The 27,514-nt window shown below is 41.8% G+C and overlaps 4 protein-coding genes and 5 non-coding genes across 11 annotated transcripts in view; all 9 read right to left on the bottom strand.

The window, feature by feature from the left end:
* LOC106609839 (ras-related protein Rab-21) overlaps positions 1 to 825 on the bottom strand; it is a 28,089-nt gene extending 27,264 nt beyond the window's left edge. Inside the window, exon 1 of the mRNA XM_082964246.1 lies at positions 444 to 825. Coding sequence (XP_082820372.1) covers positions 444 to 584 — 141 coding nt within the window. The 5' untranslated portion in view covers positions 585 to 825. The remainder of the gene's footprint in view (positions 1 to 443) is intronic.
* A 2,099-nt stretch (positions 826 to 2,924) lies between these two features.
* On the bottom strand, positions 2,925 to 8,254 carry LOC123728281 (uncharacterized). 3 transcript variants are annotated; one of them, XR_014381242.1, is made up of 5 exons: positions 8,137 to 8,254; positions 7,828 to 7,927; positions 6,118 to 6,276; positions 3,156 to 3,233; positions 2,925 to 2,991 (listed from the first exon to the last, which is right to left on the bottom strand). XR_014381242.1 is itself a non-coding variant. In XM_082964245.1 (5 exons), exons 1-5 carry the CDS (start codon positions 8,023 to 8,025, stop codon positions 2,941 to 2,943), a joined length of 405 nt encoding a protein of 134 aa, XP_082820371.1. In that variant the 5' UTR covers positions 8,026 to 8,130; the 3' UTR covers positions 2,925 to 2,940. The 3 variants fall into 3 exon arrangements, 1 of the variants encoding a protein (XP_082820371.1); XM_082964245.1 differs by lacking the exon at positions 8,137 to 8,254 and adding an exon at positions 8,009 to 8,130; XR_006760197.2 differs by lacking the exon at positions 6,118 to 6,276 and having other exon boundaries at positions 8,137 to 8,253.
* A 602-nt stretch (positions 8,255 to 8,856) lies between these two features.
* On the bottom strand, positions 8,857 to 8,929 carry trnak-cuu (transfer RNA lysine (anticodon CUU)). Its single transcript has one exon. It is a non-coding gene; the product is annotated as a tRNA-Lys (tRNA).
* A 393-nt stretch (positions 8,930 to 9,322) lies between these two features.
* Positions 9,323 to 27,215, bottom strand: LOC106597190 (transmembrane protein 19). The gene is made up of 8 exons (XM_082964244.1): positions 26,843 to 27,215; positions 26,315 to 26,465; positions 25,380 to 25,493; positions 18,058 to 18,195; positions 17,692 to 17,768; positions 17,391 to 17,568; positions 11,928 to 12,137; positions 9,323 to 10,211 (listed from the first exon to the last, which is right to left on the bottom strand). The coding sequence occupies exons 2-8, from the start codon at positions 26,442 to 26,444 to the stop codon at positions 10,051 to 10,053; spliced, it is 1,008 nt and encodes a 335-aa protein (XP_082820370.1). The 5' UTR covers positions 26,445 to 26,465; positions 26,843 to 27,215; the 3' UTR covers positions 9,323 to 10,050.
* trnak-cuu (transfer RNA lysine (anticodon CUU)) lies at positions 12,323 to 12,395 on the bottom strand. The gene has a single exon. It is a non-coding gene; the product is annotated as a tRNA-Lys (tRNA).
* Positions 12,900 to 12,972, bottom strand: trnak-cuu (transfer RNA lysine (anticodon CUU)). Its single transcript has one exon. It is a non-coding gene; the product is annotated as a tRNA-Lys (tRNA).
* Positions 14,270 to 14,342, bottom strand: trnak-cuu (transfer RNA lysine (anticodon CUU)). Its single transcript has one exon. It is a non-coding gene; the product is annotated as a tRNA-Lys (tRNA).
* Positions 15,205 to 15,277, bottom strand: trnak-cuu (transfer RNA lysine (anticodon CUU)). The gene has a single exon. It is a non-coding gene; the product is annotated as a tRNA-Lys (tRNA).
* LOC106597364 (12-(S)-hydroxy-5,8,10,14-eicosatetraenoic acid receptor) lies at positions 20,131 to 25,372 on the bottom strand. Its single transcript, XM_045722414.2, has one exon. It carries the CDS (start codon positions 24,557 to 24,559, stop codon positions 23,600 to 23,602), a length of 960 nt encoding a protein of 319 aa, XP_045578370.1. The 5' UTR covers positions 24,560 to 25,372; the 3' UTR covers positions 20,131 to 23,599.
* Positions 27,216 to 27,514: the final 299 nt, after the last annotated feature.

The raw sequence follows: 27,514 nt of genomic DNA, 5'->3' as shown, positions 1-27,514 counted from the left end.
AACACTTGTTTCATGTCGAATAGCACCAATGTATAGTTGAGATAAAGCTTTTAGATCGTTTATTTTTAAAGCTGTGACAGGTGGCTACTAGGAAAGCTAGCTAACTACAATCGCTAGCAGGCGTTAGTTAATTTAGTTGGCTAGCTTATCGTTATTATAATACATTATCGTTACCAGAATTGTTAGCTAGCTAGCCATCTTGGTAAACACCCTAAATAACCATGTTGAACAGGTTACAGTGACTTGTAGTGGACTGCCGAAAACTAGCTAGCTAGCTGCGACACAGATGAATGGCTGTTGGTGTGAGTTAGTGACAGTCTATCACTAGCAGCTAGGCTAACGTTAGCTAGCTCGCCTTTTCTGTTTTCTACATCGCATATTTAACCCTTTGTAGTCTGGACAAGATTGAATCACACATCCAGTTAGCCACGTAATCAACGTACCTGAAGTGTGGTGATGTGTTTGTCGTTGAATTTATTTTCACAATACCGCAACACGAGCGAGGTCTTGCCGACACAGCCCTCTCCCAACAAAACCACCTTGAAAGAGTAGGTTTTGTTGCCTGCTCCGCCGCCAGCCGCCATGGTGAAATAAATATGATTAGGTATATAAGTAGCTCAGTTGAAGTATCTCCCTCTAATCACATTAGATGTCTCAAATCGAAATCAAGAAGTCGAGGACACGAATCCCCTGCGAATCAGAATAGGCAGAAATGTCACTCGCCCAGCTGTTGTAGACCAAAGTGATTTCCCCCACCCTCAGCTCGCTGGTTCGCTCTGCTCTCCCCTCTCAACCCCTACTAATGGCGTCTCTTTCTACGTCATGCACCGGGATCATATGATGAACTGGACAGCAACAATCCAAAGTGCTGGTGCTGAACAGAGGCTCAGTCTATTTTCCCAATGGATCATCAATCATAATATATGTTAGAGCAAAGAATACAGAAATTAGGACATTTATAAAAACTGTAAACAAAATAAGACAGTTTGAAAGACGAAAAGTAAGAAGCCCAGTAGTCAGTATAATAACTCCTAAAAACAGAATATTGTTTTGACTGTGTTATGATAGGTTATCATTATTGTGGTTGGTTGGTTTACCAGGATCATTATCACTGCAAGACCCTCCCAAGTGAGAATAATTTGTCACACATAAATCATGAGGAATCTATTTCTCCTCTGAGCAGTGGCGGTTCTAGACCATTTCAACTGGGGGGGCCAAGCTGGGGCCAGTTGTACTGTTAGAGGGGCCAGTTACATTAATAACAGATATTTTAAAAAAGATAGCAAAAATTGGTTATGTAAAAATTAATTCATACTCCACATTTAGGGGGGCCACAAGGGGGTCCAAAATTGTTGTCACAGGGGCACTGCCCCCCCCCCCCCCACCCAGAACCGCTAGTGCCTCAGCCATATGGCAGTGCTATTTTATTTATGCATTTCTGACAAATCTGCTTATATTCACATCAAAATATCATAATTCTTTTAAGGCTCCCAGAACAAGAGGCGGAAATCCCCCATGCTGTACATACACACAGTGAGCGAAGACTAAGTGATTGCCTTGAATCTTCGTTTCAGAAAGAAGTATGCTTGTTTTGTTCAAACTTGACCCATTTCTGTTTCTACTAGAGACGTAAGGGGTAATTTTCTGAATGTCTACCCTAATCTTAACTAGATAACGATCATACTTCCAAAAAATCCAAGGCACTATTGTGAAAAAGTTAAAGCCTTTATTTTAGCGGCTATCCCATAGCAAAAAAATGTAAGTGCTCCAACGACGAGCGGCTCACTGGCCTTCTTCAGGGTGGCCTGTGAGTCGCAACGCACTGGTGGGACTTCTGGTAAAATTGGTATTGAAATGATCTCTTGGACATATCAAACCAAACACAGAGCGTCACTAGCCTTATCCAACACTAGTTACGGTCACAACAAACCTCTTGAATATCACCTTCAAATTGAAAAAACAAACAAACGTTAAGACAGGAATTTTCATACATTCCTGATGACTCAGTCACACAAGTGATCTCTTCCATTTCAAATATGTTTATTGAAAGCAGTGAGCCAAGTCCTTTTTTGCTAGTTACATATTGAAAACTGAGCAACATAAAGCCAATGTACAAACAGAATATAAAGTAGTCTACTTTTTTTAAACCATGGAAGTCTACCTGTGCAAAGGGCATATATACAGAACACTTGTTTGAGATTATAACACCCCCACCACTTAAAGCAGTGTACAATGAACAGCACATGTCCTCTAAAGTGCAAATAGCATTATACATTCACAAGAAAACCAATGATTAACACAAACAGTGCGATTTAGATGAAGAATATAACACCCCCCCCCCGCATACACCATATTAATGAAGAATATAACAACCCCCCCCGTATACACCATATTAATGAAGAATATAACCCCCCGTATACACCATATTAATGAAGAATATAACCCCCCGTATACACCATATTAATGAAGAATATAACCCCCCGTATACACCATATTAATGAAGAATATAACCCCCCGTATACACCATATTAATGAAGAATATAACCCCCCCATATAAATGAAGAATATAACCCCCCCCCCATATTAATGAAGAACAACCCCCCGTATACACCATATTAATGAAGAATAACCCCCCCCGTATACACCATATTAATGACGAATAACCCCCCCCCGTATACACCATATTAATGAAGAATATAACAGCCCCATATTAATGAAGAATATAACCCCCCCATATAAATGAAGAATATAACCCCCCCCCCCCCCCATATACACCACATTGCATAATGGATCAATAAAGTGTGAGCAGCTTGGTTAGTAAGAACATATTAAAAAGACGGTAGAATGTCAGGAAAATGTCAATGATTAATTTATCTGCCCATCTTAGCAGAGAGAGGAATACCGTAAAGACATCACACTGTACATAAAAAGGTAATTCATTTATTTGCAGTGTTCTCTTTTGCTTCCCGTCTGGGTCTGGGAGATGACGGTCTGGAATCAAGAATAAACAAATGTAAAAATGGCATTTAGACTACACAGCCTGCTCCAGTTACAGAAAGGGGGTAAACTTAATTTAGTCAAATCCACACTCCAAATGTCAGTCAAATGACAAAAACAAATAACATTTGTCTGACAGAGATTTTAATTATACTTACATGTCCTTGATAGCTTTCTTCATGAGCTGTCTTGTACATGGGGACATCACATTGTCTGTTGGACTCCTTATTGCAGACCTACATCGCCACACAAGGCAGTAGAGAGAAAGAGAGAGAGAGTAGAGTGAGAAAGAGAGAAAGTGAAAGTGGAGCAAGAGAATATACCAAGCAATCATCCAACTAGTGAATGACAAATTACAGAGGAGGTACTTCTTGATGCAATTAAAGCCTTTAAGTACGGGAAAACTCAAGGGCGGGATGGCATACCAGTGGAGGTAAACCAAACCTTTTTTGATATACTCAGAGGACCATTATTAGCATGTTTTAACCACTTCTATACACACACACACGGTATCAGATACTCAACTACGTCTGATTTCATTATTACTGAAACAGGAGCCATGTGGTAAATATACTGCTAAAAAAAATAAAGGGAACACTTAAACAACACAATGTAACTCCAAGTCAATCACACCTGTTGTGAAATCAAACTGTCCACTTAGGAAGCAACACTGATTGACAATACATTTCACATGCTGTTGTGCAAATGGAATAGACAACAGGTGGAAATTATAGGCAATTAGCAAGACACCCCCAATAAAGGAGTGGTTCTGCAGGTGGTAACCACAGACCACTTCTCAGTTCCTATGCTTCCTGGCTGATGTTTTGGTCACTTTTGAATGCTGGCGGTGTTTTCACTCTAGTGGTAGCATGAGACGGAGTCTACAACCCACACAAGTGGCTCAGGTAGTGCAGCTCATCCAGGATGGCACATCAATGCAAGCTGTGGCAAGAAGGTTTGCTGTGTCTGTCAGCGTAGTGTCCAGAGTATGGAGGCGCTACCAGGAGCCATGCCAGTACATCAGGAGACGTGGGGAGGCCGTAGGAGGGCAACAACCCAGCAGCAGGACCGCTACCTCCGCCTTTGTGCAAGGAGGAGCACTGCCAGAGCCCTGCAAAATGACCTCCAGCAGGCCACAAATGTGCATGTGTCTGCTCAAACGGTCAGAAACAGACTCCATGATGGTGGTATGAGGGCCCAACGTCCACAGGTGGGGGTTGTGCTTACAGCCCAACACCGTGCAGGACGTTTGGCATTTGTCAGAGAACACCAAGATTGGCAAATTCGCCACTGGCGCCCTGTGCTCTTCACAGATGAAAGCAGGTTCACACTGAGCACATGTGACAGACGTGACAGTCTGGAGACGCCGTGGAGAATGTTCTGCTGCCTGCAACATCCTCCAGCATGACCGGTTTGGCGGTGGGTCAGTCATGGTGTGGGGTGGCATTTCTTTGGGGGTGCCGCACAGCCCTCCATGTGCTCGCCAGAGGTAGCCTGACTGCCATTAGGTACCGAGATGAGATCCTCAGACCCCTTGTGAGACCATATGCTGCTGCAGTTGGCCCTGGGTTCCTCCTAATGCAAGACAATGCTAGACCTCATGTGGCTGGAGTGTGTCAGCAGTTCCTGCAAGAGGAAGGCATTGATGCTATGGACTGGCCCGCCCGTTCCCCAGACCTGAATCCAATTGAGCACATCTGGGACATCATGTCTCGCTCCATCCACCAACGCCACGTTGCACCACAGACTGTCCAGGAGTTGGCAGATGCTTTAGTCCAGGTCTGGGAGGAGATCCCTCAGGAGACCATCCGCCACCTCATCAGGAGCATGCCCAGGCCTTGTAGGGAGGTCATACAGGCACGTGGAGGCCACACACACTACCGAGCCTCATTTTGACTTGTTTTAAGGACATTACATCAAAGTTGAATCAGCCTGTAGTGTGGTTTTCCACTTTAATTTTAAGTGACTCCAAATCCAGACCTCCATGGGTTGATAAATTGGATTTCCATTGATTATTTGTGTGATTTTGTTGTCAGCACATTCAACTATGTAAAGAAAAAAGTATTTAATAAGATTATTTCATTCAGATCTAGGATGTGTTATTTTAGTGTTCCCTTTATTTTTTTGAGCAGTGTATAAAGATCCATTCCATTTAAAAATAATTGGAGGCCTCTTACACTTCAGTGTTGTGATGCAAAAACTCAAGCAAAATGCTTAGCGCATAGAATTAAAAAAGGTATTGTCGGATATTATTCAGCCTAATCAGACTTTTTTTTTTTTTACATGGACGATACATTAGAGATAATATAATATAAGACAAGTACTGGAAACAATAGAACACTATGACAAATCTGGGAAACCAGGCCTAGTTTTCATAGCCGACTTTGAAAAGGCCTTTAATAAAGTACGACTGAAGTTTATATACAAATGCCTGGAATATTTAAATTTGAGAATCTTTTATAAAATGGGTTAAAGTTATGTATAGTAACCCTAGGTGTAAAATAGTAAATAATGGCTATTTCTCAGAAAGTTTTAACTGTCAAGAGAAGTAAAACAAGGTTGTCCGCTATCAGCATATCTATTTATTATTGCTATTGAAATGTTAGTTGTTAAAAATCAGATCCAACAATAACATTAATGGTTTAGAAATCCAGGGTGTGACCACCCTCTCACTCGGTCTGCTGAATTATCTCTGCTCATGTTTTCCTTAATAGGATGTCGGTGGGCGGAGTCGGGAGGGTCGTCAGCGAAAAGGGACACACCTGGGCTCGGGTGCGTCCCGGAGATAAATACACCTTTCCCCCCATTCATTGAGGAGACTCTCTACATAGGCAAACTGTTGGGTTTTGGAGCCTTTCAACACCCCTCATTATCACATCTATGTACACAACCACACATACATGTATATAGTTTACTTTGGTTAAATATATTTTTGTTATTCCTTGATCTCCATGTTGTCTCCCTTTTTGTTATGACCGGTTTGTGACAAGGGCTTAAAAACAAAGGTTTCATTGTACGCTGATTCATGTTCTTTTAAATCCACAATTTGGATCCCTCCACAGCCTCAGAGGATCCAGTGTTAAGGATCAGCGTGGCAGACGTGTTGTTGCCTACTCTTACCAGCTGGGGGCGGCCTGTCAGGGAGTCCAGGATCCAGTTGCAGAGGGAGGTGTTTAGTCCCAGAGTAATTTGCTTAGTGATGAGATTCGTGGGCACTATGGTGTTGAACGCTGAGTTGTAGTCGATGATCAGCATTCTCGCATAGGTATAGTGTATTACCTATGAGAGAATATATACATTACCATACAATTAACGCAGCTTGGGTGTATTTGAACTTAGGCTGTGTGTGTATATAAATGGCCTCCCGAGTGGCGCAGCGGTCTGAGGCACTGCATCTCAGTGCTAGAGGTGTCACTACAGACCCTGGTTCGATCCCGGGCTGTATCACAACCGGCTGTAATTGGGAGTTCCATAGGGCCTTACTTTTAAAAAAAATTTATAACCCTTTGCTCTAACCATTTTTCGAGCAAATCGAATGAGCAGCAACTACGTTTGGCTAGATACAGACCGTTAGTGGAATTCCCGCCAGAGAGTAACGGTTAATGTGATTGGATGTTAATTATTTGACTAGGCTACATGTATGACATTGTGTTGTTATTTCGCTAAACATTAGGTTTAATTTTATTTTTGGAAGTGAAACGAGGCTACTCAGTCGAGGAAAAAAACCTCACCCAAATATAAATGGACTGTTTGAAAATGTGAAGATTTAAAAAAAAAAAACGACCCTCTGGCTCTGACTAGGTGCACTCTCCCGTGGGTTATAAGTCATCTCTCACATGGTAACTAGAACTATTTGCAAAGGTGACAGCTTATTATACCTCAGTGAGTGAATTGAATCAAAGATAATGGATATACTGGCAAGATACGTCTCGCCGCTCTAAACGGGAGTTGTTGTCCACAAAGCGGCACGGCGGACTGTCTAGCTCCCGCCTATACTTTCTTTGGATTGGTGGATATATTTTTTGGTTGAACAAATTCAACACTCCATACAAACTCCTTACTTGGTGGGTGAAAAAAAACACCACCTACTGGAGGAAGACAGATTTTCCACTGAGTTGGGCCTCTCTTCCTCTCGAAATTGAATTGAGGAGAGGAGACAAATCTGTATACAATGAGATGCTCATGTCTCCACCCCAAAAATAGAGTACCACAGTATGAGTCATAATACCTAGCGGTCAAACAGGGAAATGGTTCTAAATGGTTTTTCTCCATTCATTTCTCCTTATAGGGGATTTTAGAAACACTTACAATAAGGGCTGTGTTTCATGTGGGCTTACCCTGGCTTGACGTTTAGATAACAAGTCTCTCGGGACATGGTGACTTTTATCAATACATTTGCCTGTATTTACCCCCAACAAATGAAATGCTAGATAGCTGCTAATGTGGCTATCATAAAGAACTACAAATGCCATGTTCTGGACGAGACTGCCGAATCGATGCAAAGGTAAGAATCTCTGGATTAACCATCTAATGTATTGGCAAAATTTCTTTAAATGTACCTGTTTGCAAAGGTTCCAGCTGGAGATAATGTCCAGGAGCTTGCAGCCCTTATTTTAAGTGTTTCTCAAATCCCTTATGGGAAAAACGATTGGAACCATTTCCCTGCTTGACCGCTAGGTTTTATGGGCATTATGAATCCTCCACTGAGGGCTCAGGCGGGAAGGAAGGTGACAAGCCACTATTGTAATACACATTGCATAAATTATACTGTATAAAAACAACTGTAGGTTTAACGTGCATTAATCTAACAATCATACTTTCACAACTTACTTCTCTTGAATTGTCTTTCTTTTCGCCAGGCTTGGTGTCGGTGGCTGTTGGTTGTAGTGAGGAGACACCGACTGCAGTGCTTTTCCAGAGCTCATTTTCTCTGCAGAAAGCCACCATGACATTAGCGATAGTTTAGTGTTTTGATACATTGTATCCATAGCTAATAATGTAAACGTTGTACCTTGCATACAATAACATACGCTCTAGCGTTGCTGCATGTAATATTGTTACTAATACGAACTGTTAATTGTTGAAATCATGTAATTGATTATACCAAGTACATCTTCATTGTAGCAGTTAAGAACCCACCTTTTCTTTAAATCTTATTAGCCACAGTCGTGTAAAAAGTAGGCAAGGCTTGAGATCCAGGTAGTTCAGTAACGATCAGCTGAGTTCAAGTCAAATAGGACATTTCGAAGGTGGCGCTCCATGACGTATTTCAAATACGCTCCTCTCATTGGTAGTTGCCACGGCACAAGCATAACAAACCCCACCCTCTCAGAATAGTTTTGTTGTTGACATACCTCATAACTTATTTTCTCAGTGTACGTTCTGATTTTTTTGGGGGGGAAATAAACTCCAAGTCGAATACTTTTAATTATTGTCAAACACATAAAAGCCCTTTTCAAAAGTAGGTAGCCCTATTCTTCAGCATTGTGACTGTGGGACATTCACTTTTTGGATTCAGTTACTGATGAATAAACTACATTTGTGACTTTGAAAAGGGTATTTGTTGGTGATTGTGATGGTGGAAGGATTGGTGATGACTGGTAAAAACAATACACCCCCCCACCCACAATCCCTAGTCTGCTTGTGAGTGCATTGAGTTCACAAGAATGTGTAGGACGTTTATTTAAATTAATTTACATTCATACATTTTATGTGCAGGAGGAACACGCACTTTTTCTATATTTCAAACCCAGAGCACCAGACTTCATGCGTACAGAGAATATCTACATTTTATTCTCAAACTAAGAACTTCGTATATTATTTATTGAGAAGGTTTAAAGCGATCTTTCAAAAGATATTCGCCCAACGTGGGGCTCGAACCCACGACCCTGAGATTAAGAGTCTCATGCTCTACCGACTGAGCTAGCCGGGCTTGCATAACATCAGGAAACTCGCCCTTTACAAACCATGAGGCGCGAACGCTGCCTCCTTCCTGCTCTCTTTTCTTAGAATTCACACAGAGGGAGCTCGATCCGAGACTGATGTAATTACACGGCGTGTTCACCACTGCATTCACAAAGCTTCTGAGAGTAGGAGAGGTGATCTCGAATGAGGTTCCTCCTGTCCATGTCATCTTATTCAATATAAATCTAAACGTAAAACTGATCATAGATCAGCACTGTTACTCTAAGTGGTTTTGTGAATGCAGGCCCTGATTCTAGATCAGCTGCTGGTGTAATATGTACTCAGGTCATGGTCCTAGAAAGGGTAATCATCACTGGTAATGTTACCCTCTCAACATTCATATGATGCAATAAGGCAAAAAATCCATCAAGTATTTATTCCAATGCTAATTGCTTTACAGCATCAGTGAATCACTTACCACAGGATTGCCGACACTTTATCAAAGCAACCATTACAAAGCACATTCATAAAGGAGTTCATCTAGTGATATTATAGGACAGTGTTATGTTTGGGGGGCTGGTGACATAACACTTTCCCTTCTTTCTCTCACCCCTACCCCATCCCTTCTCTAGTGTAGGCTTCTCTCACCCCTTCCCTTCTCTCAACCCTACCCCATCCCTTCTCTAGTGTAGGCTTCTCTCACCCCTTCCCTTCTCTCAACCCTACCCCATCCCTTCTCTAGTGTAGGCTTCTCTCACCCCTTCCCTTCTCTAGTGTAGAGTGTAGGCTTCTCTCACCCCTTCTCTAGTGTAGGGTGTAGGCCTCCTCAAGAGTATTACAAAAAGTTTAGCAAAAGATTCATTCAATCAAACAAAAAAAAATTACTCTCCTATAGTCCATGCACTTAATGCATTTTAGTAAACAACTGAAATCTATATGATTAAACTAAGACCAACAAATGTATTACCATAAAGACAAACCCAGAGTTGTGAGTTGTAGCATGGTAACTCTATTTCCTTAGACAGCAAGCTACACCATACTAGGTAAAGTATAAAACATTAGTGGCACGACTTCAATACAACAAGCAAAACATGTTTGCAATTTTTTTTGGACAAAACACAAATCAGGGAAGCGTAAAGAGTTCCTTCCCTAGTGAGGCCAGAAGCTCCATGCAACACCAGGAAGAACCAGAGCTACTATGATGGAAGAGAAGAGGTTAACGCCATTGTTGTCCAGGATAGGCTTCCCACATATCCGCTTAGTTGTCACAGACGCATAGTTAACCACCTTTCCAAGGCTTTCGTCATAACCTGGGGAAGAAGGGACATCATACATGTGTAAGAGTGGAGCAGACATTTTTTTTAATGCCTGCAATGTTTTAAATTCAAGAAAGACACTTCAAGAACCTGCTAATACATGGATATCAAACATCTATAAATATATATATATATTTTTTTAATGGGTCAATTCAACATGAAAAAATCAAAATAAACGAATAACAAAGTCCTTACAGAAATTATTCAGACCCCTTGACTTTTTCCACATTTTGTTACAGCCTTATTCTAAAATGTATTAAATGAAGAAGAAAAAATATAATCTATCTACACACAATACCCCAAAACGACAGTGAAAACAGGTTTAGACATTTTTGCAAAATGTATAAAAAAATAAACAGATACCTTATTTGCTATGAAACTTGAAATTGAGCTCAGATTAATCCTGTTTCCATGAATCATCCTTGACATGTTTCTACAACTTGATTGGAGTCCACATCTGGTAAATTCAATTGATTGGACATGATTTGGAAAGGAACACACCTGTCTATATAAAAGGTTCCACAGTTAACAATGCATGTCAGAGCAAAAACCAAGCCACAAGGTCATAGGAATTGTCCGTAGAGCTCAGAGACAGGATTGTGTCAAGGCACAGATCTGGGGAAGGGTACCAAAAAATGTCTGCAGCATTGAAGGTCCCCAAGAGTTTGGAGTTTGCCAAAAGGCACCTAAAGGACTCTCAGACCATGAGAAACCAGATTCTCTGGTCTGATGAAACCAAGATTGAACTCTTTGGCCTGAATGCAAAGCGTCACATCTGGAGGAAACCTGGCACCATCCCTACAGTGAAGCATGGTGGCGGCAGCATCATGATGATGTTGGGATATGTTTCAGTGGCAGGGACTGGGAGACTAGTCCGGATCGAGGGAAAGATGAACAGAGCAAAGTACAGAGAGATCCTTGATGAAAACCTGCTCTAGAGCGCTCAGGACCTCAGACTGGGGCGAACGTTCACCTTCCAACAGGAGAACAACCCTAAGCACACAGCCAAGACAACGCAGGAGTGGCTTCGGGAAAAGTCTCTGAATGTCCTTTAGTGGCCCAGCCAGAGCCCGGACTTGAACCTGATCGAACATCTCTGGAGACCTAAAAAATAGCTGTGCAGCAACACTCCCCATCCAACCTGGCAGAGCTTGAGAGGATCTGCAGAGAAGAATGGGAGAAACTCCCCAAATACAGGTGTGCCAAGCTTGTAGCATCATACCCCAGAAGACTCAAGGCTGTAATCGCTGCCAAAGATGCTTCAACAAAGTACTGAGTAAAGGGTCTGAATACTTATGTAAATTAGATATATATATTTTTTATATATATTTGCTCAAATTTCTACAAAACAGTTTTTGCTTTGTCATTATGGGGCATTGTGTGTAGATTGACTTAAAAAAAAACAATTTTAGAATAAGGCTGTAACATAACAAAATGTGAAAAAAGACAAGGGGTCTGAATGCACTGTATATATTCTATATCTGTAGTTAGTTATGTATACTTTTCCCTGATGATAACGTGAATATCTAATCCCTGATGATAACGTGAATATCTAATCCCTGATAATAACACAACTAATCCCTGATAATAACACAACTAGTCCCTGATAATAACACAACTAATCCCTGATAATAACACAACTAATCCCTGATAATAACACAACTAATCCCTGATAATAACACATTAATAACTCATTGTTGTCAGACCCACCTGAGTACTGCCAGTGTGCTCCCAGGACAGAGTCCAACATGGACCCCAATAGGCCAGCCATGGCTCCATAGACTATGATTGGCCACTGGGGATCAGCCAGGTGCAGGTCACGGACCAATAGGATCTGAGATATATAGTAAGCCACGCCCACTGCCAGGCCCCCCAGGAAGCTAGCCAGTAGACCCACTGGGGTCACTCCTCCATTGGTCCCTGTGAAAAGAACAGTTAACACCCTTTACAACATGTTGTTTTACTAGTCTCCTGGGGAGGAGCATTGTTAGGAACAGGATGCAGCAAGACTACACTATTTACAGTAAGTGATTATTGTCAACGTATCTACTTTGAAACTGTGTCAAAGTCTGTCTCAGAGGTTAGCACTCAACACAAAACACTGCCGCCCAACGTGGGGCTCGAACCCACGACCCTGAGATTAAGAGTCTCATGCTCTACCGACTGAGCTAGCCGGGCCTGAGGGTAACTGGAATTCCCCCGCATATAGGAATGTGAAAATGAGTCAGGAACCCCGCCCCCCTCCTAGTTTCACATCACCTGCCACAGTCAGTTACTGTTAGGCTCTTCTTACACAACACTGTCAATAGATAGACATTATTTACATTACATTTCAATGAACTGCCTCCAACCCAGTCTTTTATCCTCTTACTCAATGTGAAAAGTTGTTGACTGAACAGTCAGTCAACAGATTATTGACTTTCTTTCCAACCAAGCCTCTCGTGTCTGACTAACCGGTGCCCCTGTATATAGCCTCCTTATTGTTCTTTAAGGTTACTTTTTACTTTAGTTTTTACTTTAGTTTTATTTACTTCATATTTTCTTAACTCTATTTCTTGAACTACATTGTTGGTTAAGACCTTGTCATTTAGCATTTCAATGTACCTGTTGTACTCGGAGCATGTGACGAATAAAATTTGATTTGATCACACATTCATCAGAAGAAAGGCTTTCAAAATCAAAAGCCCAACGTGGGGCTCAAACCCACAACCCTGAGATTAAGAGTCTCATGCTCTACCGACTGAGCTAGCAGGGCTTGCATCACTACACAACACCACCCACATACAGACCTCACAGGGTCTGAACCAACCCTGCCCACTGACAGACCTCACAGGGTCTGAACCAACCCTGCCCACTGACAGACCTCACAGGGTCTGAACCAACCCTGCCCACTGACAGACCTCACAGGGTCTGAACCAACCCTGCCCACTGACAGACCTCACAGGGTCTGAACCAACCCTGCCCACTGACAGACCTCACAGGGTCTGAACCAACCCTGCCCACTGACAGACCTCACAGGGTCTGAACCAACCCTGCCCACTGACAGACCTCACAGGGTCTGAACCAACCCTGCCCACTGACAGACCTCACAGGGTCTGAACCAACCCTGCCCACTGACAGACCTCACAGGGTCTGAACCAACCCTGCCCACTGACAGACCTCACAGGGCGTGAACCAACCCTGCCCACTGACAGACCTCACAGGGTCTGAACCAACCCCGCCCACTGACAGACCTCACAGGGTCTGAACCAACCCTGCCCACTGACAGACCTCACAGGGTCTGAACCAACCCTGCCCACTGACAGACCTCACAGGGCGTGAACCAACCCTGCCCACTGACAGACCTCACAGGGTCTGAACCAACCCTGCCCACTGACAGACCTCACAGGGTCTGAACCAACCCTGCCCACTGACAGACCTCACAGGGTCTGAACCAACCCTGCCCACTGACAGACCTCACAGGGTCTGAACCAACCCCGCCCACTGACAGACCTCACAGGGCGTGAACCAACCCTGCCCACTGACAGACCTCACAGGGCGTGAACCAACCCCGCCCACTGACAGACCTCACAGGGCGTGAACCAACCCCGCCCACTGACAGACCTCACAGGGCGTGACCCAACCCTGCCCACTGACAGACCTCACAGGGTCTGAACCAACCCTGCCCACTGACAGACCTCACAGGGTCTGAACCAACCCTGCCCATTGACAGACCTCACAGGGCGTGAACCAACCCTGCCTATTGACAGACCTCAGGGTGTGAATCAACCCTGCCTCTTCAATTTCACCAGTCCTCTATTTCATCACCCTAGTACTTATCCCTAGGGTGATGAAGCTACACAGTCAACAAATACTGGTCATTTATGTTGCATGTGTATTAACCACTATACCTCTAAGGCTGCTTTCCCAGGCACCCATTAAGTCCTAGTCTAAAAAGCATGCCCATTTGATATTGTTCATAGGTAGTGCTTTTCAGTGGAGGACTATAATCTGTGTCCAGGAAACTAGCCCCAAGCCTCTGAAGCTCAATGGTATCCAAATCAAAAGGTCAGCGCCCAACGTGGGGCTCGAACCCACGACCCTGAGATTAAGAGTCTCATGCTCTACCGACTGAGCTAGCCGGGCTTGCACAATCCACAACATCCCAAAATAACACAACTGTTTGACCAGGTTGGTAAATAACACACCAGCCCAGCATGTAACAACTGTTTGACCAGGTTGGTAAATAACACACCAGCCCAGCATGTAACAACTGTTTGACCAGGTTGGGAAATGACTAGTCTAGAGACAGTAACAACTCTCAAACATAATTACCCTCTTTCTACATACAGTCTGCAACTCAAATGGCACCCTATTCCCTATATAGTGCACTACTTTTGACCAGGGTATTTGTGCCATTTGGACTTAGACATAGTGTGGGGCTGAAAACCATGGTCCAAAAGGTCTCATGATCCCCCCTGTAGAGAAACAGAGTCTGCCAGACGTAGCCCGAATATGCATAAATCCTTTAACTTCCTGTTAACAAGCCTCATGGCAGCATGACATGACCTTTGATCCTGTCCTATACCCTAATCCTCCACTTGTGATAGGATAAAGCACCATTAGAGCATAATAACACCATTATAAACATTAGTTTAGTCATTACTCGTTACTTATATACAAGTGCCTTCAAAAAGTATTCAGACCCCTTGGTTTTTTTATACATTTTGTTACATTACAGCATTATTCTAATATGAATTAAATAAAAAATCCTCAGCAATCTACACATAATACCCCATAACTTTTGACTGGTACTGTGTATCATATATATATATATATAGACAAATAAAATTTGATTTGTAAAGTGGTTGTTCCACTGGATATCATAAGGTGAATGCACCAATTTGTAAGTCGCTCTGGATAAGAGCGTCTGCTAAATGACTTAAATGTAATGTAAATGTAATGCTCACACATTTGTCAGAAGAAAGGCTTTCAAATCAAAAGGTAGCGCCCAACGTGGGGCTCGAACCCACGACCCTGAGATTAAGAGTCTCATGCTCTACCGACTGAGCTAGCCGGGCTTGCATCACTATATAACACCACCCACATACAGACCTCACAGGGTCTGAACCAACCCTGCCCATTGACAGACCTTACAGGGTCTGAACTATCTCTCTATATCAGTACCAGTCGAAAGTTGACACCTACTCATTCCAGGGTTTTTCTTAAGTTTTACTATTTTCTACATTGTAAAACAATAGTAAAGACCAACTATGATATAACACATATGGAATCATGTAGTATATATTTTATATTCTTCAAAGTAGCCACCATTTCCCTTGATGACAGCTTTACACACTCTTGGCATTCTCTCAACCAGCTTCATGAGGAATGATTTTACAACAGTTTTGAAGGAGTTCCCACATATGCTGAGCACTTGTTGGCTGCTTTTCCTTCACTCTGCGGTCCAACTCATCCCAAACCATCTCATTTGGGTTGAGGTCAGATGATTGTGGAGGCCAGTGAAGAGGCGACTCCAGGATGCTGGCCTTCTAGGCAGAGTTGCAAAGAAAAAGCCATATCTCAGACTGGCTAAAGAAATAAAAGATTAAGATTGTGTTCTTTTGCCAAGCTTAATCTTTTACTTCTTTGGCCAGTGTTTTGCGGGTACTATTTCATGACGCTGCCAGTTGAGGACTTGTGAGGCATCTGTTTCTCAAACTAGACACACTAATGTACTTGTCCTCTTGCTCAGTTGTGCACCGGGGCCTCCCACTCCTCTTTCTATTCTGGTTAGAGCCAGTTTGCTCTGTTCTGTGAAGGGAGGAGTACACAGCGTTGTACGAGATCTTCAGTTTCTTGGAAATTTCTTGCATGCAATAGCCTTCATTTCTCAGAACAAGAATAGACTGAAGAGTTTCAGAAGAAAGGTCTTTGTTTCTGGCCATTTTGAGCCTAGTCTAAAGAAGGCCAGTTCTTTTGCTTCTTTAAATCAGCACAACAGTTTTCAGCTGTGCTAACATAACTATTTTGTAATTTTCTAATAATCAATTAGCCTTTTAAAATTATAAACTTGGATTCGCTAACACAACGTGCCATTGGAACACAGGAGAGATTGTTGCTGATAATGGCCTCTGTACGCCTATGTAGATATTCCATAATAAAAATTTAAAAAACAGCTGTTTCCAGCTACAATAGTAATTTACAACATTAACAATGTCTACACTGTATTTCGGATCAATTTGATGTTATTTTAAATGGATCAAAAAAATTATTTAAAAAAACAAGAACATTCTAAGTGACCCCAAACTTTTGAACGGTAGTGTACACACACACGGTTTATTTCTGTATTATCAAATTAGGAGAGACAAACTTATCACACCAGTCAGAGTTATACTTAAACTACATCTTTAATAATAAGAGCTTTGCAATAGCAATGACTTAACGATTCACCATTTTCTAATGATCCGTTGAGTGGCAACACAATGGCTACTGAGATCTTTTATAGCAAAGATCCACCACATAACAAACCACAGATCTTAGGAACAGTTCACAAAGTGAGACTTTATAAATGAGAAAGGAGTATCCCGTAGCCAGAGAGCATTCACTACAAATTATCATTCAGTTTTGCCCCTAAGACGAGGTTGCTATCTTGTTCCTATTACTCCTAGCACAAAAACACCAACTCAACCAATGGCATAAATCAATTGTAAACTCTAGACACTACCACACACCTCCCCAAGGCCAAATGAGAGTGACTGGCACACAGACATTATGGAAACCAGTAATTGGTTCCCCATTAATCACACCATCCCTTCACATGGTTTAGCAGATACATTCACATATGAAGACAATGTTCCCTCCTGTCCTCTTCCCTTTCTGATATTCTGCATAGCACCAGGGACATGTGAAAGACAAGCCTGACCTCTCCCCTCTCTGGGCCCCAGGTGACAGAGCCCCAGCTGAGGGAAGAAGTGCAACTGCCAACACCAGAGTCCAAAGGGATACATTCTAATAACAAGTATATCACATAAGCATATTATGCAGATAAGACAACTTAATTATCTATGTTACCCAACTAATTCTGATTCATCCACCACAACACACACACAACGGCCCCTTACGTAGGTGATGAGCCTGGGTTTGGTCTGACTGAGGACGGGCCCCACCTCTGATGCCCAGGTGTGTGTGTACCTGTAGGGACCTCTCTCCAGGAGGTGATGAGCCTGGGTTTGGTCTGACTGAAGACGGGCCCCACCTCTGATGCCCAGGTGTCCCCCGTAGAGCAGGCCAAGGCCCCCAGCAGAGACAGACACATCCAGGAGGCCGAGTACTGCTTCCCAAAGTCCACCGGCATCTCCCCTGGACCCACCTGATTATAACCAGGACCACACAATGGAAATAACCTCAGATGAGTGACAGATGTATGGTTGGCTCACTTGGCTGAGGCAGCTGTTATATGTATTCAAATATATAATTAAATTGACTGATTGACCTCGATCATATATAGCAGGGCCAGCTCTGTGGGGACACCACCGTTACAGAACACCTGCACCCAGTTCCTCTGACCACCTGGAGGGCAAAGAGGACACACATTAAAATGATAGTTCACCTCCAAATGTTTCACTTCCTTTTGACTTCACTGGGGGTGGGTTTCCTTGTTAAATAAGCTACACTTCAAAAAGGTGAACTATCCCTTTAAGGTCAAATGACTTACGCAGGTTTGTTTTAAAAAAAGGCAGACTAAGCAATCCAGTAGCAGGCTGTTGCTTACTGGAGAGTGGCCTGACTGGGGTGTGGACTGACTGTCTCTAGAGAGTCATTTGGCCTAGCTGCTAGCTTAGCTGCTGTAGCTCGTTACCTTCTTTATAGTCAGAGTCTAGCTTCTTCTTGACTTCTTCTTTCCAGCGTGTCAGCTTGGAGGAAGTGATGAAGAAAGCCAGCAGGGCAGAGAAGAAACTCATGTTGGCCATGGTGAGGATGAAGCCGACCAGCAGGGCTGTAGGGACAGGGAACAAAAGCATGAAAACAATGCAACTCAAACACACTTGCCTGATCCCAGATCTGTTTGTACTTGTTTATTGCCAACTCTTTTGGCCATTGTTATGACCACGTGTTTGTTTAACATAACAACAGCCACAGGAGCTGGCTCTAACAGATCTGGGACCAGGTTACAAACTAGGTCTAACTACCTTATCAGAACATCTACTCTCTCCGTATGATGTTTGAGAAAATCATGATGGAAGTGGCCATTTTAGGCCCTTTTTAGACCTACTATATATATATATATATATATATATATATATATATATATATATATATATATATATATATATATGACCCTATGATCTGTGAACTGTACACGATACAGACATCTTGTTGTCAATATACTCCTTATAGTGTGCCATATGGAGTATGTCTTGATTATGAAATACATTCTTTTTTTTACATTAATTTATTCAACATTAAATATTCATATGAATATCTGAATAGTAACTTTTTTGATTTCGTTCATTTTAAGACATATTGTTTGGAACAATATACTCTACAAATACATCACATTACCAGAGTGGGCTCTCTGCTAATTTAAGTTATGATACATTTTATGAACACCACTAACACAGTGAATGGGAAAATGGATTCAAAAAGAACTCCCTCTGCTGCTGATTTGCTGAATGTGCAATCATGTGATTGGTTAATGACCTATAATGTACATTTCTATGTATAAAATGTGTTATATCTTAAAGTACCAGAGAACCCACTTTGAAATTTGACATCTTTGAAGATTATATTGTTGAATTAATATTCATATTTTTTTATGTTGGGTAAAGTAAATGTGATAACATTTATTTCTGAATCTAGCTGTACTCCATATTTGAGAGCACACTATAATGAGTATATTGACTCCAAGATGGTCTGTATCATGTACGGTTCAAGGATCATGGGGTCTTACAGAAGGCATGTATAGGTTTAAAAAGAGCCTAAAATGACCACTTCCCTCATGATTTTCTCAAAAATAGTTTGTGATACAAATGTCAAAAGAACCTTCCTCACAGTTTCTATGTGAGAATTGCCAGAACAATCCGCTAAACCAAAGATATTTCTGGGCTATTCTGCTGTGGAATGTACCAATTAGCACATGAATAAACTGCTTTAGTCAGTTGAATAATGTGACTCAGCACAGACCCCGATTAAAAGAATGGTGACTAAATAATTTCTCTCAGATCCAGATCACTACATCACGAGGACTGCTGATGGCCTGGCTAATATGTGACTGACGTCAGGGGCAACCACTCTTCTCACACACGTACGCCTGGGGCTGCTGGAACTGTGTGGAATGCATCTTAGAATGAATAATAGCATTAAACACCCAACAGAGACTCCTAAGGTTAAAGTGATACTTGGGATTTTGGCAATGAGGCCCTTTATCTACCTCCCCAGAGTCCGATGAACTCCTGGATAACATTATTATGTCTCTGTGTCCAGTATAAAGGAAGTTAGATGTAGACAGTACATTGCCTGGAAGTATATGGGTGATGCTAGTTAGCGTTGGCTCACGAAACTACATGTAACTTCCTTTATACTGGACACGGAGACATAAAAATGGTTCATCTGACTCTGGGGAAGTAGATCAAAGAGCCTCATTGCCAAAATCCCAAAGTACCTCTTTAATAGTTTTTCCCCCTAATAATTTGTTGGGTGAGTTTGAGACTTGATGGATCAATATTAATTAATATAAATATATTTTTTTGGAAGAAAACATTAATGATATTTTTAAGGCTGTTTAAAAAAAAATTATGCTCAATTTCTGCTTGATGTTTCTTTGTTTCCATGCTGCCTGCTGCAAATCATTCACTTTATCAAATCAGTCTTTGCTTTTGAAATGCCAATCTTTATCTGGTTGGCATTTCATATTCAAAATAATGTGGAAACCTTGAACATTGTCCTATCTTTAATCATGTTCATCCCCTGTTTGTTTCATCAACAAAGCATGTACAAAATAGTATTATGCAGTACTTATATACAGTACCAGTCAAAAGTTTTTGACTATGAAATAATACATATGGAATCATGTAGTAACCAAACAAGTGTTAAATCAAAATGTATTTTATTTGAGATTCTTCAAAGTAGCCACCCTTTGCCTTGATGACAGCTTTGCACATTCTTGGGATTCTCTCAACCAGCTTCATGAGGTAGTCACTGGAATCCATTTCAATTAACAGGTGTACCTTGTTAAAAGTTAATATTTGGAATTAATTTTCTTCTTAATGCCTTTGAGCCAATCAAATGACAGTCCATCATTACTTTAAGACATGAAGGTCAGTCAATCTGGAAAATGTCAAGAACTTTGAAAGTTTCTTCAAGCGCAGTCGAAAAACCATTAAGCGCTATGATGAAACTGGCTCTCATGAGGACCGCCACAGGAAAGGAAGACCCAGAGTTACCTCTGCTGCAGAGGATAAGTTCATTAGAGAGTTACCAGCCTCAGAAATGGCTTCCCAAATAAATGCTTCAGAGTTTAAGTAAAAAGAGACTTCACACAGTTGATGTTGATTCAGGCCTTCTTGGTCTAATTGCTGCAAAGAAACCAGTACTAAAGGACACCAATAAGAAGAAGAGACTAGCTTGGGCCAAGAAACACGAGCAATGGACATTAGACCGGTGGAAATCTGTCCTTTCGTCTGATCAGTCCAAATTTGAGATTTTTGGTTCCAACCTCCGTGTCTTTATGAGACGCAGAGTAGGTGAACAGATGATCTCCGCATGTGTGGTTCCCACGTGATGCATGGAGGAGGAGGTGTGATGGTGCTTTGCTGGTGACACTGTTGGTGATTTATTTAGAATTCAAGGCACACTTAACCAGCATGGCTACCACAGCATTATACAGCGATACGCCATCCCATCTGGTTTGGGCTTAGTGGGACTATCATTTGTTTTTCAACAGGACAATGACCCAACACACTTCCAGGCTGTGTAAGGGCTATTTGACCAAGGAGTGATGGAGTATTGCATCAGATGACCTGGCCTCCACAATCACCCGAACTCAATCCAATTGAGATGGTTTGGGATGAGTTGAACCGCAGAGTGAAGGAAAAGCAGCCAACAAGTGCTCAGCGTATGTGGGAACTCTTTCAAGACTGCTGGAAAAGCATTCTAGGTGAAGCTGGTTGAGAGAATGCCAAGAGTGTGCAAAGCTGTCATCAAGACACAGGGTGGCTACTTTGAAGAATCTAAAATATATTTAAATTTGTTTAACACTTTTTTGGTTACTACATGATTCCATATGTGTTATTTTATAGTTTTGATGTATTCACTATTATTCTACGATGTAGAAAATAGTCAAAATAAAGAAAAACCCTGGAATGAGGTGTCCAAACTTTTGACTAGTACTGTATACTTAATAGTATTATATAGTGCATTCGGAAAGTATTCAGACCCCTTGACTTCTTCCACATTATCCTAAAATGGATTAAACATTTTAAATCTACACACATTACCCCATAATCACAAATCGAAAACAGGTTTAGAATTTTTGCAAATTAATAATTTAGGTATTTATTTTGAATAATACCTTATTTACATATTCAGACCACAGTAAAAAGTACATGAGTTTGCCAAAAGGCACCTAAAGACTCTCAGACCATGAAAAACAAGATTCTCTGGTCTGATGGAACCATGATTGAACCCTTTGGCCTGAATGTCAAGCGTCACGTCTGGAGGAAACCTGGCACCATCCCTACAGTGAAGCACAGTGGTGGCAGCATCATGCTGTGGGGATGTTTTTTAGCATCAGGGACTGGGAGACTAGTCAGGATTGAGGGAAAGATGAATGGCGCAAAGTACAGAGAGATCCTTGAAGAAAACCGCTCTGGAGTGCTTACAACCTCAGACTGAGGTGAAGGTTCACCTTCCAACAGGACAACGCAGGAGTGGCTTTGGGACAAGTCTCTGAATGTCCTTGAGTGGCCCATCCAAAGTCCGGACTTTAACCTGATCGAACATCTCTGGAGAGGCCTGAAAATAGCTGTGCAGCGACACTCCCCATCCAACTTGAAAGAGCTTGAGAGGATCTGCAGAGAAGAATGGGATAAACTCCCCAAATACAGGTGGGCCAAGCTTGGAGTGTCATACCCAAGAAGACTTTAGGCTGTAATCGCTGCCAAAGCTTTAACAAAGTACTCAATAAAAGGTCTGAATAACTATGTAAATATGATATGTTTATTAATGTTTTTTAAAGTAACAAAATGTGGAAAATCAAGGGGTCTGAATACTTTCTGAATGCACTGTAGATACTGAATAGTATTATACAGTAGATATAGATATTGAATATTATCATACAGTACATATAGATACTGAATAGTATTATACAGTGGATATAGATATCATAAAATGAGAGGTACAGTATGTATAATTGGAATTATATACAAATACTCTCACACTATATAAAAAGTATTTATTAATTGACCTAATCAAGAGTAGCAGTAGTAGTAGATCATGTGGTCTTACCTCTCCAATGGAGGAGAGGGTAGCTCCTATCAGCTGTTGTAGTACTAGTAGTAATAGTATATAATGTGGTCTTACCTCTCCAATGGAGGAGAGGGTAGCTCCTATCAGCTGTTGTAGTACTAGTAGTAATAGTATATAATGTGGTCTTACCTCTCCAATGGAGGAGGGGGTAGCTCCTATCAGCTGTTGTAGTACTAGTAGTAATAGTATATAATGTGGTCTTACCTCTCCAAGGGAGGAGGGGGTAGCTCCTATCAGCTGTTGTTGTCGTGGTGGTAGTAGTAGTAACAATCATTTTTATGGGAGCATCATTTGAGGAGAATATTTATTTGACCCAGACAATTAGTAACAGCATCATGATGATCTGTTTAACATGATGACATCACAGGTGAAAGAAACCGATGACTGATCATAACAGAAACCAGTATTGAATCACAGTCTGATTTGGCAAACAAAAGCTGAACATGCCAGTGCTTCCCCTATATTCATTTAGCAGCGGCGGGCCGCCACACCAAAAAATATTAATATGGCAAAAACGTTTTCAGTGTGAACTTAAAAACGACTAAAACCATATATAAAGTATGTAGAAAAGATAATGGAGCTATATCTTTTAAAAAAAGATAATCTTTGAGAACTAACCATCACCAAAATAAAAACTAGACAGTCAGAGAATCTAAAATGTAAAAAATGGCATGGCATGGGGCCCCAATAGATTTGTTTTAAGAACGTTTTAGTTATACGGCATAAGCCATGGCAAAATGTGTAGAATTGCAGAAAATTATCTTTAAAAAAAAATACAAAACATTCTCAGCCCCATGAAAGTGTATAATTGCAAGAAACTCTTTAAAACTGTGGCCACGCCCACTACCACACCCAGAAGTATTATTACCTACTAGCTACAGTGTATTGTTGTTGCGTTTTAGATTTAAGTTAATTCGTATTGGGTTTGTTCTTTTAGCCGTTTCTGCGTTGTTTCTCAGTAGACAGGGGCAATAAGTTGTCAGGTACAGGGTTTTGAACTTAGTGCTGCTTAAGCAGTACACAATTGGGTCCACTAGACAATCCATGTGGGAAAAAACTATGAAACCATCATAGACCTGAATAGCTATATTCTCAGCATTCTGTAAATCCATGGCTCTGACAATCAACAGAACAATTCTAGCTATGGTGCAAGGCAGGAAACAGAAAGAAAAGACCAGCATGACAGAGGTGACCAGAAACACTGCTCGACGCAGCTTGGTCCTGTCACCTACTGTCTTCTTTTTGAGTCTGTTGACAATGCGGACCGTGCAGTACACCAACACAAAGAAAGGGATGAGAATCTGGGTGAAAAACACAACCTCTCTCAGAGTGTCAGTGATGTCCCCATGACTGCCACAGCAACCAGTCTTCAGCATGGTGGGGATCGTCAAAGGGAGCAGTACTAGCCAGATGATGACAGATATATGAGGAGACTTTTTGAGGACAAAGTCCTTGTTCCCAGGATGAACCACGTTGAAGTAGCGATCAAGTGAAATCACAGCCAGGAAGCCGATACTGGCACCTCGGTTCAGAAACAGCATGAAGAGCATGACTTTGCAGATCCTTCCGTCCATACTCTGCCGCTCTCCGTGAAGAAAATTGTACGCGTTCACTGGCAAACAGCCCAGCAGAAGAAGGTCAGCCAACACGAGATTGAACAGGAAAAGGTTGTTGGAGTTCCGTTTCCAGAACTCCAGCTTGAAGATGAAGAGGTAAAGCACTGAGAGGTTAAGAGGCACAGCCAGGGTGAACTCCACAATCATCACAGAGGCGTAAAATGTGTACAAGGGCAGATTATCTGCTGTGCAGTTATCATTCAGAAGATCCTCTTCCATAATATGAACTGTCAAAACCTGTCCCTTTTACAGTCAGTCTGATCCTGTCCGAATCCTTAAGAAGGAAAAGCAGTCCTCTAGAGTCCTCAAAGCCAAGTGAGTCTGTTTAAGGGAAGGGAAGCAAGCTCCTATTCCGTGTGCAGACTTGGTGAAACTGAAGGACTGTACTTCAGTCTGGAAGTAATTCCCCCCAGGCAGCAGTTGTAAATTGTTCAGTCTTGTTGGTTGAGCACCTTCCATTCCTGAGTAGGCGAGTCACCACAGGACCAATAAATAAGCAGCTGGTCCCATGAGGGATTGAGGATATAGTGGAAGACATTGCATCAACACACAACAACAATTTTCCCCCATATTTATCATATTGGGGCGGCAGGTAGCCTAGTGGTTAGAGCGTTGGGCCAGTAACCGAAAGGTTGCTGGATCGAATCCCCAAGCTGACAAAGTACAAAATCTGTCGTTCTACCCCTGAACAAGAGGCGTAAAATGTGTTAACCCACTGTTCCTAGGCCGTCATTGTAAATTAGAATTTGTTCTTAACTGACTCAGTGACCTTTTTCCTTTGCGACATATTTCCTTGTAACTCCCTGCTGAATTCCTATATGAAGTAGGCCGAAGTAAGTGCAGGGGCGTGCTTCTGGTTGCACAACACATCCGTGGGAATTCAAATGTAGTTGAGGCTGTCATAACACGTTTTGATTGATTAAACACACAAAACTACAAGGTGAAGACACAGGCAGTTCTTAGCTGGAAGTCATAGAATACATCATGAGCAGGAATCTTTTATTTTGATTCATTGATTTATGTTCTAATGTTTGTTTACCTCCCAGGGCTCCGCTGTGGTCCAGACTCCTCTTCTTCAGGGCCCGTGTGGTGAGAGTCAGAGGAACCAGGATGGAGAAAAACCATCGCCATGGAGACACCGGCTGGAGAGTGCCTGGAATGACAGAAGGTCCAGGACTCAGTAATACACACACGCATTGAATTAGGTTATAGCTCTAGATAATATTCAGTGTTTCATCAAGCAGTGCTTCATCCTCTAACAAACATCTACTACTGAAACCATCTCTCCTTGTCTATATTCTGGAATGAGGTGAATAGAAGCCTCTCTCTTTTAGGCAGGGGGGCAACAGAACTAGGCGGGGGGGAGCAACAGAGCTAGGAAGGGGGGCCCATCTTGCTTATATAGTGTTGAGAGAAAGTTTGCACCCTTTAGCATTGTCTTTATTTCTGCAACAAAACATGTTCTCCCCTCTTATGGGTAACGGTGAGAGCATGTGAGCATGTTCTGCAGCCTCTAAACTTCTCACTCATCCGTATTCATGACTCATTCATGTTTTTTTTCTTAATCATGGAACTATCAGGATTCATTTAGAAGTGTTCTGAAACATCTATTCTTACTTATATATGGGACCAAATACTAAACTTTTCACTACTTTAATCCACTTTGAGCTCATTAATCTAGAGATTCACATACTTTGTCCCACAAAGAAATGTAATGTTGGATCAATTTTCTCAATAAAGAAATTCAAAAGTACAATTGTTTTTGTGTTATTTGTTTAATCAGATTAACTTGATCTATTATTAGGAGTAGGATTTAGATGATCTGATGACAGTTTAGGTAACATTTATGCAGAAAAAATAATATTTTAAAGGGTTAACAAACTTTTTATAAACCAACAATGGTAGGGAAAACACTGGACATAACTGACAAGGTGTGTGTGAGCATGTGCACACACAAACGCAAGTGTGTCTTACCATAATATGTGCTGGCTGTGATGGAAATGATCCAGAAGAAGAGGGAGATGGCCAGGGTGGCACACAACACGATCATATCAGTCATCATCTTGAGATATTCTTTCATTGGCATCTCATCCTCAAAACGCATTGTGGAAGAAGGGAATAGAACCTGTGGAAGTCATCGAACATTACCTCAGGCACTTGTTTAGTTATATGACATGGCTTACAGGGGACAGTTAGTAGCCTGGTCCAAGGTCTGTTTGTACTGTCTTGCCAACTCCTGTGGGCACATTGAAACACCAGGCAGGTCTGGGACCAGGCTAGTCTGGGCAGACGCTGGTGGGCTTTATGGATCTCCATCATAAACCCACTAACAGCTTCCCAGGCTAGGTAGGACCAGGCCATTACTCCTAAAAACGTAAGGCTGACCGGACAGCGCCATATGTCGCTAGCTAACGTTAGATGTCTACTGGTGTGGAACTAGCAGCTAGCTAGCAAGCTAATAAGTCGGAAAGTGGGCTAAAGAAAATAGGGTAAAGGTTGCACCTGAAGTAGCCGAAGCCATGGCTTGTGTATCCTGCTTCTTCATTGTGGGGAAGTGCCAAAACAACTAGCTAATGTAACTTGTCCCTATAAGATAACTTAGCGAGATGAGACGATTCACAGCTGTCACAGTACTGAAGCGTCGTCAGATTTCAAAACACAGGATTCGTTGTTCATCTTCTGTGGATGTTTTATGGCGGTTGGGAACCAACTTTAAGGTGCATTACCGCCTCTAACTGGACTGGAGTGTGGACCAGAGACAGGGAACGTCTAAATCCTACCCAATTTTCTCAACTCCTTAAGAAAACGGAATGCATAATGAAATACCACATTCCCTTATGATTTCCCCAGCAGTTCACTGTCATTGTTGACTGAGAACCGGATGTGGATTTAAAGAAATACATGCGTATTTCCGCTAATCTGTCAGATTAAAGCTTCAGTGCTCATATTTCACAAAAAAAGTATTATTCACCAAACACAAATCTATCAATACGTTTGAGTAATAAATACAAAATCAAATATATTATTCAGCGTTTATGTGATTTTTTTCACTATTAGGATATCCATGTATTACTTACATATATTTAAACATCATGAATTTCAGGGGCCTCATGTATCAACCATGTGCAGGCACAAATCTGTGCATAAACCATGCGTGGGATCATTTCCACGCAA

The sequence above is a fragment of the Salmo salar genome, chromosome 17 (assembly GCF_965601325.2).
Source record: "Salmo salar chromosome 17, fSalSal1, whole genome shotgun sequence".
NCBI lineage: Eukaryota > Metazoa > Chordata > Actinopteri > Salmoniformes > Salmonidae > Salmo > Salmo salar.
This window is presented reverse-complemented; position numbering and strand designations above follow the sequence as displayed.

Excerpts from the sequence above, each read along its gene's own strand:
- LOC123728281 (XM_082964245.1), bottom strand. Across the intron at positions 3,234-6,117 it reads TGACAGGCCGCCCCCAGCTG|GTCTGCAATAAGGAGTCCAA; the intron begins GTAAGAGTAGGC and ends GTGGCGATGTAG. Across the intron at positions 2,992-3,155 it reads AAGAAAGCTATCAAGGACAT|ACCGTCATCTCCCAGACCCA; the intron begins GTAAGTATAATT and ends TCTTGATTCCAG.
- LOC106597190 (XM_082964244.1), bottom strand. The coding sequence starts at position 26,444 with ATGCGTTTTGAGGATGAGATGCCAATGAAAGAATATCTCAAGATGATG. Across the intron at positions 25,494-26,314 it reads CACAGCCAGCACATATTATG|GCACTCTCCAGCCGGTGTCT; the intron begins GTAAGACACACT and ends CTGTCATTCCAG. Across the intron at positions 10,212-11,927 it reads AGCACACTGGCAGTACTCAG|GTTATGACGAAAGCCTTGGA; the intron begins GTGGGTCTGACA and ends CTTCTTCCCCAG.
- LOC106597364 (XM_045722414.2), bottom strand. The coding sequence starts at position 24,559 with ATGGAAGAGGATCTTCTGAATGATAACTGCACAGCAGATAATCTGCCC.